Raw genomic sequence first — 12,446 nt, 5'->3', positions numbered from 1 at the left:
AATTGAATTCCATTTCTAAGCATTTCTTAAGTGCTTACCATGTGCTGGGTGGCACAGTGAATAAAATGTTGGGCCTGGAGTCAGGGAGACCTTAGTTCCAATCTGACCTTAGACACTAGCTGTGTAACCCTGGGCAAGTCACTTAACCCTCTTTGCCTCAGTTCCTCATCTGTAAAACAAGCTGGAGAGGAAAATGGCAAACCAGTCCAGTATCTCTGCAACAAAAATCCCAAATGGGGTCATGAAGAGTCAGACATGACTGAAAACAACCAAGAAAACAACACGTGCTGGGCATTTTTCTATGTACTAGGGATACAGAGACAAAAACATACAGTCTCTACCCTCAAAGATCTTACAATTCTAGTACAGGAATAAAGGCTGGGAAAAAGTTAGAATAGAGGCAGAGGCCACTGGGGAGAATGCTAGTGATGGAAGACTGTTCTGTAATTTTATTTTCTTGCCTGTAACCCTATCTTACTGGGAACTCATCCATGACTAAATAATGAAAAGATTTATTCTGGAACTGTGAGTTCCTGGCGTTGGGTATATAATTAAAGGGGTCATCTTTTGTGAACGTTGGGAGTGAATGGCGTGTTAGACTGGATTGCTATTTTCTGGTTCTTAGGAAAAAAAAAAAAAACTTGAGCTGCATTTGATAGCTCTCCATAATAACTTCTCCTCTTTGAGGCAGATGTGGAGGAAGGAGTTTGCAAGCAAAGTAACTAGGTAAGAATAGGGGTGAAACATTGAAAGGCTTCCAGTCAACAGAAGGATATCTGATTGACTGAAACTGAGCCTGGGATTATACAATGGACCAATGAGCTTTCTCCAGAGCTCCTCCCCACCTCCCTCCCCCTAACCTTACTGCTTCATATAGTAAGGGCTATGCCTTTGATCCAGAGTCATGAACTCTGAAACTCCCTTGTCTGAGCATCATCTCTTGTTATTCTACTTTTCTCTCTGCCTTGTAACTCCTAACTGTGTTCTTTGTCCTCACATTGACTAGCAATTCTTTGACCCCTAAGTTCTCTCCCAGATCCTCCCCTTGCAATGGCTACACTCTCTTCCCTGCCTCACCTTGACCAGCTCAACTCTACATTGCTCTCTTCTCTCAAATACCTTGCCTCTGCCCTTCTAAGCCTCAGCCTTGGGTTATGCCCACCATCTTCTATCTTTGCTCCTACTTTTGCTCTCCTTTATTCTCTCCTTCTTATCTCACATTGCTCAAATCCCTTCTGCTGCTATGTCCTGCCTGTCTCACATGAGCAGATGGCCCTTCTCCTCGCCAAAACAAACCCTCTACATGTACAAATGATCCCGTCCCCTTCCATCCCATTTTCTCCAGCAGGTTATTCTTCCTTTAATTTATCTTCAACGTTCCCCCTCTACTGGCTGCTCAACACCTATGGAGAAGATTGGTCTTGAGAGTAGAAAAATCATGGGGCAAGCTAGACTACAAGATATTTAGCTGACAATGAGTTAAGCAAGCCTAGGTATCATCTATGAGTGCCTTTAAGCCAGTGTCACCTCCAGAATGGATTTGCTCTGTATGTATTGTGTTGGGTCTAGCTCCTTTTTTCCTGACATCATTTCCTTGCATTCCCTCTCTCTTTCCATTTTTTCATATAATAATTGGGTCCTAAGGTGTTAGAGTCCAGATGTGATGGTTTCACTGTTATCAGTGATGAAAAGAGATCACCAACGAAATGCCAGCAAATATATTCATTTGTATGCAGAGAAGATTACAGGCCCATGCAAGTGTGTTCTCATTCTATATGTGCTAAGCAGAATCTCTGCTCTGCACATGGCTCTCTTCACTCACTCCGCAATCCCACCATGGAGACCTTCCTGCTCCTCATGAAGACTTCTTCTCATCTTCAAGCCTTCCCACAGTCTGTCCCCCATGTCCAGAATGCCTTCCCTCCCTCTTAGGATCTCTAGCCTTCTTCAAGGCTCAGCTCTAGAGTCACCTTTTACATGATCCCTCCTCAGCTCCTTGTGTCCCCCTCCCCCAATTATCTTGGATTTATATTTTAATTTTATAAATGCTTAGTTATGCATGTGTTATCTCCTTCAGTAAAATATAAACTCCTTGAGGGCAAGCAATGCTCATTTTTGTTGTTGTTGTTCCTGCAGCCTCAATGCCTTACAGTAGGTACTTAATAAGTACTTGTTGGTTGGTTACTGATTGTGCATCTGTTGTCAATCACATCCTGATCTCATAAATAGAAAGTAAGCTTTTTGAGGGCAGTCACTGTTTCATTTTTTTCCTCTTTTGCATCCCTAGCACTTAACACAGTGCCTGGCACATAGGGGTTGCTTAATGTATCCTTACTGAATACACATCTTTGACTAGCCACCATCTTAATCTTTACATTTCAGTTTATTGTTCCTTTCCCTTGTAAATAGATCCTAGATGAGGTACCCTTATGACTTAGAGTGTGTTGGGGTAGGGGCAAGAAGAGAAAGGTGTAATGAGTGTTGAAGAGAATAACTAAGATGTGACAGGAGTGTTAGAAGGAAAAAAATATTATTAGGGATCAGGTGCTACATCTTTGAACCAAGAAAACCAAGCATATTTGGAAATCTAGAAGGTCAAGGGACCTTCTAGATTTCCAGACTTTCAAGGAGGGTTTGGATATTCGTAAGGTTGGAAACAGAGTAATGGAAATGATAATTGTATTGATAACATAGTATTCAATGTATAAAGCATACATTAAAGATTTGAAGAGTGCTTTGTCAGGAGTCCTCTGAATCTTCTGTACAATGAGCTAAAGTCCTGGGAAGTTGAAGCTGATGAGGCTTGGCATGGACCCTATCCATTGGACTTCCATCTAAATGGAAAAATTCACAAACTCACAAGACACTAGATGTAAAAAGGACGTCAGTCCCACCATATCTGAATAAAAACCTCTTTTTCAATACTAAGAGTTATCCGGCCTTTGCTTGAAGACTTTTTACTTAAGGAAAATTTACTACTTCCAGACAGCCCATTCTACTTTTGGATAACTCTGAGTTTTACTAAGTCTATCCGTACCCCAGGCTTAAATTTATCTCTTTTCCCTCTCAGCTTCCACCCATTGTTTCTCATTCTGTCCTCTGGGATCAGGAAAAACAAGTCCAAATCATCTTCCAGATGACTGCCCTTCAGATCCTTGAAGGCTGATTCCATATCCCCTTCTATCTTCTCTTCTGCAGACATATATGTTTGTCTATATATTTGGTCATTCATTTTCAGTCGTGCCCAACTCCTTATGACCCCCTGTGGGGTTTTATTGGCAAAGATATTGGAGTGGTTTGCCATCTTCTCTAGCTCATTTTACAGATGAGGAAACTGAGGCAAACAGAGTTAGGTGACTTTCCCAGGGTCACACAGCTAGTAAGTGTCTAAGGCTGGATTTGAACTCATGAAGATGAGTCTTCCTAACTCCAGGCTTGCCACTCTATCCATTGTGCCACTTAGCTGCCTGTACAAAAACCAATGTTAATTCATTTAACTGGTGCTTGCATGGCAGAACACTCTTTTCACCTCTTTGATCGCCTTACATAGGACCTGCTCCAGATTGTCCTTGATTTTCTTAAAATACATTACGCCATACTGCACTCAGTACTCAAAATGTGGTGTAGGAGTAATCGAGGCAGGAGTGGTATTGGGAGTACCACTTCCTTTGTTTTGATGATTCTTCTCTTAGTGTAATTTAAGATCATGTTAACATTCTTTCATTCTTTGTATTATGCCTATCCTAACCTTGTATGCCCAATACCCAAGACAGTACTGTTCACATTGTAGTCACTTAAGAAGTGTTTGCCAAGGAAAGTCGAATTGAATTGGATTAAATTTTTAAGGTTTGTGTTGCCTTGGAGCACAAGGCTCTTGTAGCCTAAGGGCAACGCACAAGCATATCATTTTGTAGAAAGAATGCTGCCACGGCTTATCGGAGTTAATTGCTCCAATTGCCTTTCTTCAGTATGAGATTGTTTCTGCTCCATCTGGTAGCTTTAGTCATGGCTGTGGGGTGTGTTTTCAGTGCACGATTGTTGAGGAAAGGTTTTAGGAGATGATTCATTCTGAAACCACCTCAAATGGGTCTGAGGGTGCAGGTGGAGACTGGCCTTGAGTCAGAGCAAGAGGGAGCCCATCGCTAAGTGGTTAGAGAATGGAAGAGGAATGCTAGGCTCTTGTTTGTTTGGTACAGTGAAGAAAAGTGCTGGATTTGGAGTCAGGGGACCTGGGTTTGTATGCTAACTTGGCCACTTACCGGGAATGTAGCAAAATAGTATACTTAATGCACTAATTCTAGGGTCAAAGGACCTTGGTTTAAATTCTTCCTCTGATACTACTGGTATGGCATAAAAGAAAAAAACTTTGACTCTAGTCTTCCTGAGCCTCAGTTTCTTAATAAAATACTAATAATACAACCCGATCTCAATAATGAATCCCTTGAAGCGGTCCCATTATTTGAACTTGCACTTCATGTTTTCCATTGGGCTGGAATCAATTACCATATTTTACATAATTATAATTTCAAATAATACAAATTTGAAGATACGCAGCCATTCGGGGGTTTTGTTATTGGTGCTAATCAAGACCTAATTGTAGCTAGCATTTATATAGCCCTTTAAGGTATGCAGAGTTTCTGATCTATGTTACACAATTTAAAAGGAGAGGATTAGACTGGGTGGTCTTTGAGGTGTCTTCTAGGTCCTGTCCCTTGACCATGGACAAATTGCTAAACTTCTCTGTGCCTCATTTTCCTCATCTGCAAAATGAAGGGCTCGGATTCGATATCCTCTGTGATCCCTCTTAGGTCTAGGCTTCTGATTCTATAAACTTGTCCCAGCTGGAGTGCACTCTTAGACAATAAGTAGCATCCACACATCTGACCTGATCTCTGTAGCTAAGATTTATATAGAACTTAAAGATTTGCAAAACACATGACATATATCATCGTTTGATCTTCATAACAACCTTGTGATGTAGGTATCATTATTACACTCATGTTGCAGGTAGGGAAACTGAGGCTGAGAGAGGTTAGATGACTTGTTATGGGTCACACATTGAATAAATGTGAGTCAAGATTTGAATTCGTATCTTCTTGACTCCAAATCCAGACACTGATCCATTATACTACCTAGCTTTCCTAATGAACGTAAGTCATGCCTTACTGGAGGTAAAGCTTCAGTGAAAGGTTATAGCTGTAGAGGTAGAAGGTTCCTTAGAAAACATCTAGTTTAACTTCTTCATTTCACAGATAAAGCATCTGAGGTCTAGGGAGGTTGTGACTTAACCCAGAGTCATATAGATGGTATGATTTGAACCCAGATCCTCAATCTCCAGAGTCAGAAGTGTTTCCAGTTTCCCATGCTGCTTCTCCCAGAACATCATTTAACTGGTGCTTTTTTGCTCGTCTTTCAACCATTTTGTTCCAGTACCTTTGTTTAGATCAAGGGTTCTTAATTATTCTTGTGTCCTGTACCCTTTTGGCAGTCTGGTGAAGCCTAGGGACCCCTTCTCAGAATGATGTCTTTAAATGTTTAAAATAAAATACATAGAATTGCAAAGGATCACCAAAGGTTAGTGAAAATAAAGATATAATTATTTTTCCCCATCCAGGCTCATGGACACACTAAATTCTATCCACATATTCCCCTGTTTCAGAACCTTTGAATTAGTGTAAAATCCAGAGAAGCCTCAAATCTTGTCTTTCTTTGCTTTGGCCGTAGATCCCTTGCAAGGTCTTAGCAGTGCTGTTACACTTCTTCTTCCTGAGTGCCTTCGCTTGGATGCTGGTGGAAGGTTTGCATCTTTACAGCATGGTGATCAAGGTGTTCGGCTCAGAGGAGAGCAAGCATCTCTACTACTACGTCATTGGTTGGGGTAGGTCCTGCTGGTGCAGTCCTTTGTCTCACCTCCCATTTCCACACTATTGCTCCACCACAGATGGGAAAGGAAGCCTGAGCAGCCAGTGTCTGAACTGAAAGGGACATTGAAGTGTTTAGGAAGAGAGGCCCAGTTCTTAAAATAGAGTTCAAGTCAAAAGAAAAAAAAAAAGAAAAGAGGAAGGAAAAAAGGAAAGTGGGAAGTAAAGAGAGAAGGAAAGAATGAAGGAAGGAGGTGGAAGAGAAGGGAGAAGAAGGGAGGAAGAAAGGAAGAGTGAAAGTGAGAGAAAAAAGAAAAAGGAAGAAAGGAATGAAGGAAGAAGAAAGAAAAAAGAAGGGAGGGAGAGAGGGAAAGAAGGTTGGAAGGAAGAGAGAAAAAGAGAGGGGTAAAAGAAAGATAAAGGAATGAAGAAAGGAAGGAAAGAAAAAAGGAAAGGAGAAAAAGAGAAAGAGAAGAAGGAAGGAAGAAAGAAAGAAAAAAGAGGGAGAGAGGGAAGGAAGGAAGGAAGGAAGGACCAAAAAGAAAAGAAAGGAGGGAGAGAGGGAAGGAAGAAAGAGAGTAAAGAAAGAAGAACTTCCATCTGTCAATCCTCAGATATATCACTGGAGGCTGCCTTTCAGGCTGAGGTTTTGGACTGTGTAATTGGCACCTGGCATTCTTGAATTTGCTGTGTTGAATTTACTTTGGCATTAGGAAATGTTGCATGTTGCTGGTAATCTCCAAATAAGCTGTTTTCTTAGTCTGTATTATGCAAGGAGCTAAATAAGCATGTTTATTGTGTGCTTTTGACTGCAAATATTTTTTCTTTGGGGGATTAAATTGAGCTAAAATTCAGCCCCCTGCTCCAGTGGAGAGAACAGCTCATCATCACTCACTTTGGGGTGCTTGCTGCCTGGAGAGAGCTAATTTTCAGGCATGTAGTGAATAGCTTGAAAGAAGGAAATTTGTATTCAAAACTTCAAGGCTGAGAGTTTGGAACACTGTTCAGTGGGATTGGAATTTAGGTACTTTGGTCTAATTCCTAGATCTGTCCGATAATATTTATTATTATTTCTATTTTGGTGTAGAGAGGTGGGCATAGACTGCCCTCTAAGCAGTTGACCTGAGATGGGTTCCTAGCCAACACAGTCATCAGGAATTTTTCCTTTTTTTTCCAAAGCCGGTTAGATCATTAGAACTTGGCCCTAACAAGGCCAACAAGGTTCTGAACCTTATATGGCTCAGTTTGGCTCTAAAGGCAGGACCTCTAATCCCAGACAGCTGTCTCCAGACTACAGGCTCTTTGTCACAAGGGAGAGGCGACACAAGAATGAGTATGGACCAGGGCAGCTCATCCTTACTCCAACTCAGAATAATGCTCTGTTGATGATGGATCAATGTCCCCAATCCATGTCTGCAAGAATAATAGTAAGCACCAGCATTCCTTTTGGAGGTCTTTATTCAACAACAAGCTTTTGTTGTCCTGCTATGTGAAATGTGCTGTACTAGACACTAGTCACTGGTAAGATCCAAAGGTGAATAAGATGCAGGTCTGGCCTCAAGCAGCATACAGTCTACAATATCATGCCTGAGCTTTAGAAACATATTCTAATGTGGGATGCCACAGCCTTCACCAATTCAATTCAACAAGGGTTTTATTTATTTCATTCAGACATAGGATCGTAGAGGCAACCTTGTCCAAAATCACTTTTTTACAAGAGGAAACCGAGCTTCAAAGAGGGTAATTGATTTGTCCAAGGTTACAGGTAGTAAATGTAAGAGCTGGGATTAGAAACCAGGTCCTTTGACTTCACGCTCTGTTCTCTGTCCTATTAAGTGCTTACTATATGCAGGACCTTAGGGATCCAAAGGTAGCTGGAATTATTATATATTATAGACATATAATACATAAGATATTACATATACACTATATATATATATTATATTATAGGCATTATATAATGCATATTACATAATATATATTATTATAGAGAGAATAACAGAACCTCAAAATTGTAAGGGGCCTCAGGACCATTTAGTTCCACTCACACCTGAATAAGGACCTTTTCTATGATGTACCTGACAAAAAAGTCATCTCATTCCTGCTTAAATACCTCCAGGGAGAGAGAACTTAGAGTAGTGGGCCTGAAATCAGAAAGACTTGAGTTCAAATCTTGCCTTAGACTCTTAGTAACTGTGTGATCTTGGGCAAGTCACTTTACCTATCTGCCTCAGTTTCCTCATCTGTAAAATGAGGATAATAATAGCATCTACCTCACAGAGTTGTTATGAGGATAAAATGAGATAATATCATAAAGTATTTTGCAAGCCTTAAAGCAGCTAGGTGGCACAGTGGACAGAGTGCTGGACCTGGAATCAGGAAGACTCATCTTCCTGAGTTCAAATCCAGGCTCAGATACTTTCTAGCTATGTAACCCTAGACAAATCACTTCACCCTGTTTGCCTCAGTTTCTTCATCTGTAAAACGAGCCAGAAAAGGACATGGCAAACTACTCTATTATCTTTGCCAAGAAAACCCCAAATGGGGTCATGAAGAGTCAGACATGAGTGAAAGAAGACTAAACAATAAAAAAGCACTCAAACATGTTGGTTATTATTAGTATTATTATACAAACATTTATGAAGCATCTACTATATACAGAGCATTGTGGAAGGTGGAGGAGGTTGGAGGAGAGATGCAATGTTTAGACAAGACGTAATTCCTACCATCACAGAACTTAGAGTCGAGTAGGGAGATAATACGCACAATTACATGATAATACAAGTGCTTTGTAAACCTTAAAGTACTATGTAAATGCTAGCTATTATTAAGTATTTGAGAGGTTCAAAACTAAGTGTTTTGTGAAAGCTGAGAGGGAAAATAGAATGAGTATTTGTCAATCTCTATAACAACAAGAGCTGACGATAATAACAGATGACCTTTATACAGGCTGTCCCCAAAGTCAGTGCATTTTAAAGCTTTCTTAATCCGAAACTGCACTAAGACTTTTGGGACACTCTGGTTCCGGCTTTTGCCCAATGTGATCTGATTTAATGCCCACAACAGCCCTTTGAAGTGGGTGCTATTACTGTCTCCACTTTACAAATGGAGAAACTGAGGGCAAGAGAGATTAAATTGATTGTCCAGGGTCCCACAGATAATATCTAAGGCAAGATTGAAGTGCAGGTCTTTCCAATGCCAAGTCCAGTACCCTCTCCATTGTAGGGAAGCAAGGGTGGCTTTGTAGAAAGAGGCCTGGCTTTGAAGGCACTGGAGGTGGTTCACAGCCTGCTTCTGCTACTTCCTGTCTGTGTGACTTGGGTCACGTCACGTCACTTCTCTGTTTCTTTGGCAAATGGACTGCGTGACTTCTGTGTGACTTCATGCAAGACTCAGCTCAAACCCCACCTTTCTGTTGTAGGGGGCTTTTCTCCCCCTGCTTTCCATACCCCCCACCTAGTCGTTTTCCTCTTAGATGACTTTCCATTTATACTCTATATGTTTTGTAATGTACCTGGTTCTTTGCACATGGTCTTCCCCATTAGAATGTAAGTTTCTTGAGGGCAGGTAAAGAAAGGCAAAAGCTTTAACCCTGTTATAAATATTGTATATACATATATATCAATATTTCTATCTATTTATCTATCTATCTATTGTCTATCAATCTGTCCTTCCTATCTATTCATCTATCTGATCTCTCTTTTTATCCATCCACCTATCCATCTATCTATCTAACTTTTTGTCTATCAATCTGGCTATCTGTTTATCCATCTTCCTACCTATGTCAGTCTATCTATCCATCTATCCATCTATCTATCTATCTATCTATCTATCATCTATCTATCTATCTATCTATGTATCTTTTTATCTGTTTGTCTATCAATCTGGTTATGTGTCTATCAATCTTCTTTCTTCCTATCTATCTATCTGGATGAATACACATATGGATAGACTAGGGAACCCTAATCCTTTTCAATCCAGTGACACTGTTTCTTGAACAAGGCATTTGAACAGTCACACTGTTTCTTCATCTTGCTTCCAGAAATTTTCTCTGTTCACTGGAATGTTCTCCCTCTTCTTCTCCATTTTCTGGCTTCCTTTGCTTCCTTCATATCCCAGATAAAATCCCACCTTCTGCAAGAAGTCTTTCCCAACTCTTCTTAATCCTAGTGCCTACCTTCTTTTAACTATTCTCAATTTGTACTGTATATATTTGTACATAGTCGTTTGCATACTGTCTCCCCCATTAGATTATAAGCTCCTTGAGGGAAGGGACTAGCTTTTGCCTCTTTTATGTCCCTAGTGCTTGGCACAGTGCCTGGCACATTATAAGCACTTAATAAATGTTTATTGACTGTTTGTTAATCAGTCTGGCTATATATCTGTATGTCTATTTATCTTTCTATATATCTATTCATCCATCCATGTATCTATGTATGTATCTATCTGTCTTTCTGTCTGGCATTAAGTATTAGAAGGCATTGTAGAGAGCATCGAGTCCAACTCTCTCATTTTACAGATGTGGAAACTGAGACCCAGGGAAGATAAGTGACTTGCCCATGATCAAACAAATAGTCTTCAACAGAGGCAGGATTTACATTCAGGTCATCTGACACCAGATCCAGTCCTCTGTCCAGCACAATATTTCCTGTATGTTTTATGCACTTTACCAGGAACACAAAAACTGTTTACCAATTGTTTTGAGACTGAGGCTAAAAGCACCATTTCAGTGCAGAATATTTGTATCGACCGATAGTCCTTGAAAATTTGATGTAGCTCCCTACAGGAAAAAAAAAAGAAAAGCATTTCTTTTTCTAATAGTAACTCCAAATGCAAGTTCTGAATGGGGGGGGAAGCCCAGGATAAAGACACCTTCCATGCTCACCTAACTCAAAACTCATCAAGTCAGACAAAAGAGAACTTGTTCCATTTGCTGTGTGAATGATGCTTGACAAAGTCCCACAAATAGAGGGAGGGAGGAAAGAAAGAAAAGAAAAGAAAAAATCCTGTCTGACAATGGAATTAAAGAAAATGAAAAAAAAGATACTGAAAGGCAAAATATTCCTGTAATTATGGAGACTTTGAACAGTGTTGTACAACATGCATTAGCCCACCCCCACAAATGATTTTGAAATTGGAATCAGAAGCAATTATTAAGGAAACCGAGGCTTTACTGCTTTCCTAAATTGAAGAGGTAAAATCCTGGAAACTCCTCTGCAGGGCTGGGGTGTGGGTTAGACTATTCCTTTCTCTGCTTTCTCACACCGTTGTCATTTTAGCTCATTAGAGTGATCTTTGGACTCTTTTCATTATATTTCTTCTTTCTTTCATTCTTGTTTTTTCTTATCTCTTTAAAAACACAGACACACACACACAAACATTTTGGCTTCATACCCTCTCTCTGGAGATAACTATGATCTTCTGGAGACAAAAAGTGGGGGTCAGGGACAGCTTCATTAAGTAAAACTAGCAAGTGCTTTGTTTACCAAGGAAGGAGAGAGGGCTCTGGAACTCAGATAATTTAACCATGGAGTGGTCTTCTCTCTGTGCCTAGGAAGGAAATGCCATGGTGCTCTGGAGGAGGGGGAAATAATCATCCAAGAGAAACTATCCTGGTTTCCAAATGATCTACTCATATTATTCCATCATTTTGGTTCTCCTCTGATCTTCAAGTGATTGGAGTAGGAAATAGTAGCTATTAACTATTTATTTCAGCTAATCACTCTCCTTTGATTAAGGAGAAGCAAATAAATAATTAACAGGGCCTATTAGCCATTTTTCAGTTATATCCTCAGATCTTTTACCACTGAATCTATTGTGTAGTATATTAAAACACTGAATTTAAAATTGGAATTCTTAGGTTTGAATCTGTGGGCAAGTCACTTAAGATCTCTGGGCCCCAGTTTTCTCATCAGCAATGAAGTATAAGCTTTGGATTTGGGACTTCCCCCAAATTGCACTCCTCCTGGCAGGTTGGGTTTCCATATAGCAATGGATACGTCTCTCCTCAGGGTTCTAGAGGTAATCCTGAGGGATTGTGGTGGTTTTTTAATGCGGTAGTTCTTGAGCCCCTACCCACGCACCTCTCTTGTGATTATCAGTTAATGGGACCCAGACTTCACTAGCTTTTAGTCAAACATATTTACTAAGGTGATGTAGTAAGAACGGAGGGCATGAAAACATTCCCTGCGAATGTCTGTGATGCACTCTTCCCCCAAGTACATGTAGTTTGGGGAAAAGTGGGCTTAAGCTTAGAGTACATGTGGTGGCACCTTACAGCTTTGGAAGTAATTTTGCTGGAATCCTCAAAATGTTCTCTTTAGGGTGAAGGGGAAGGAAAAGGAAACAAGCATTTATTAAGTTCCGACTATGTGCCAGGCACTTTTGAATTTACAAATATCTCATTTGGTATCTCTTCCTCACAACAACCTTAGGACATAGGTGCTTTTATGATCCCCATTTTATAGTTGAAGAAACTGAAGCAGACAACATTAAAATTATTTGCCCAAGGTCACATAGCTACCAAGTACATAAGGTCAGATCTGAACTCAGGTCTTTCTGACTCTAGGCCCAGTGGAACCATGG

The 12,446-nt window shown here is 40.3% G+C and overlaps 1 protein-coding gene across 2 annotated transcripts in view; it reads left to right on the top strand.

Annotated features, from left to right (window-relative positions):
* The window catches only part of ADGRD1 (adhesion G protein-coupled receptor D1), a 473,701-nt gene that overhangs the window by 347,180 nt on the left and 114,075 nt on the right, over positions 1 to 12,446 (top strand). For both annotated transcript variants that reach the window (XM_027844234.1, XM_027844233.1), the window contains one exon: positions 5,725 to 5,878. In XM_027844234.1, coding sequence (XP_027700035.1) covers positions 5,725 to 5,878 — 154 coding nt within the window. The remainder of the gene's footprint in view (positions 1 to 5,724; positions 5,879 to 12,446) is intronic.

Source organism: Vombatus ursinus, unplaced genomic scaffold (assembly GCF_900497805.2).
Source record: "Vombatus ursinus unplaced genomic scaffold, bare-nosed wombat genome assembly UNPS02014935.1, whole genome shotgun sequence".
NCBI classification, from domain to species: Eukaryota; Metazoa; Chordata; class Mammalia; order Diprotodontia; family Vombatidae; genus Vombatus; species Vombatus ursinus.
The sequence above is the reverse complement of the archived record's forward strand: the minus strand, read 5'-3'. Positions and strand labels throughout refer to the sequence as shown.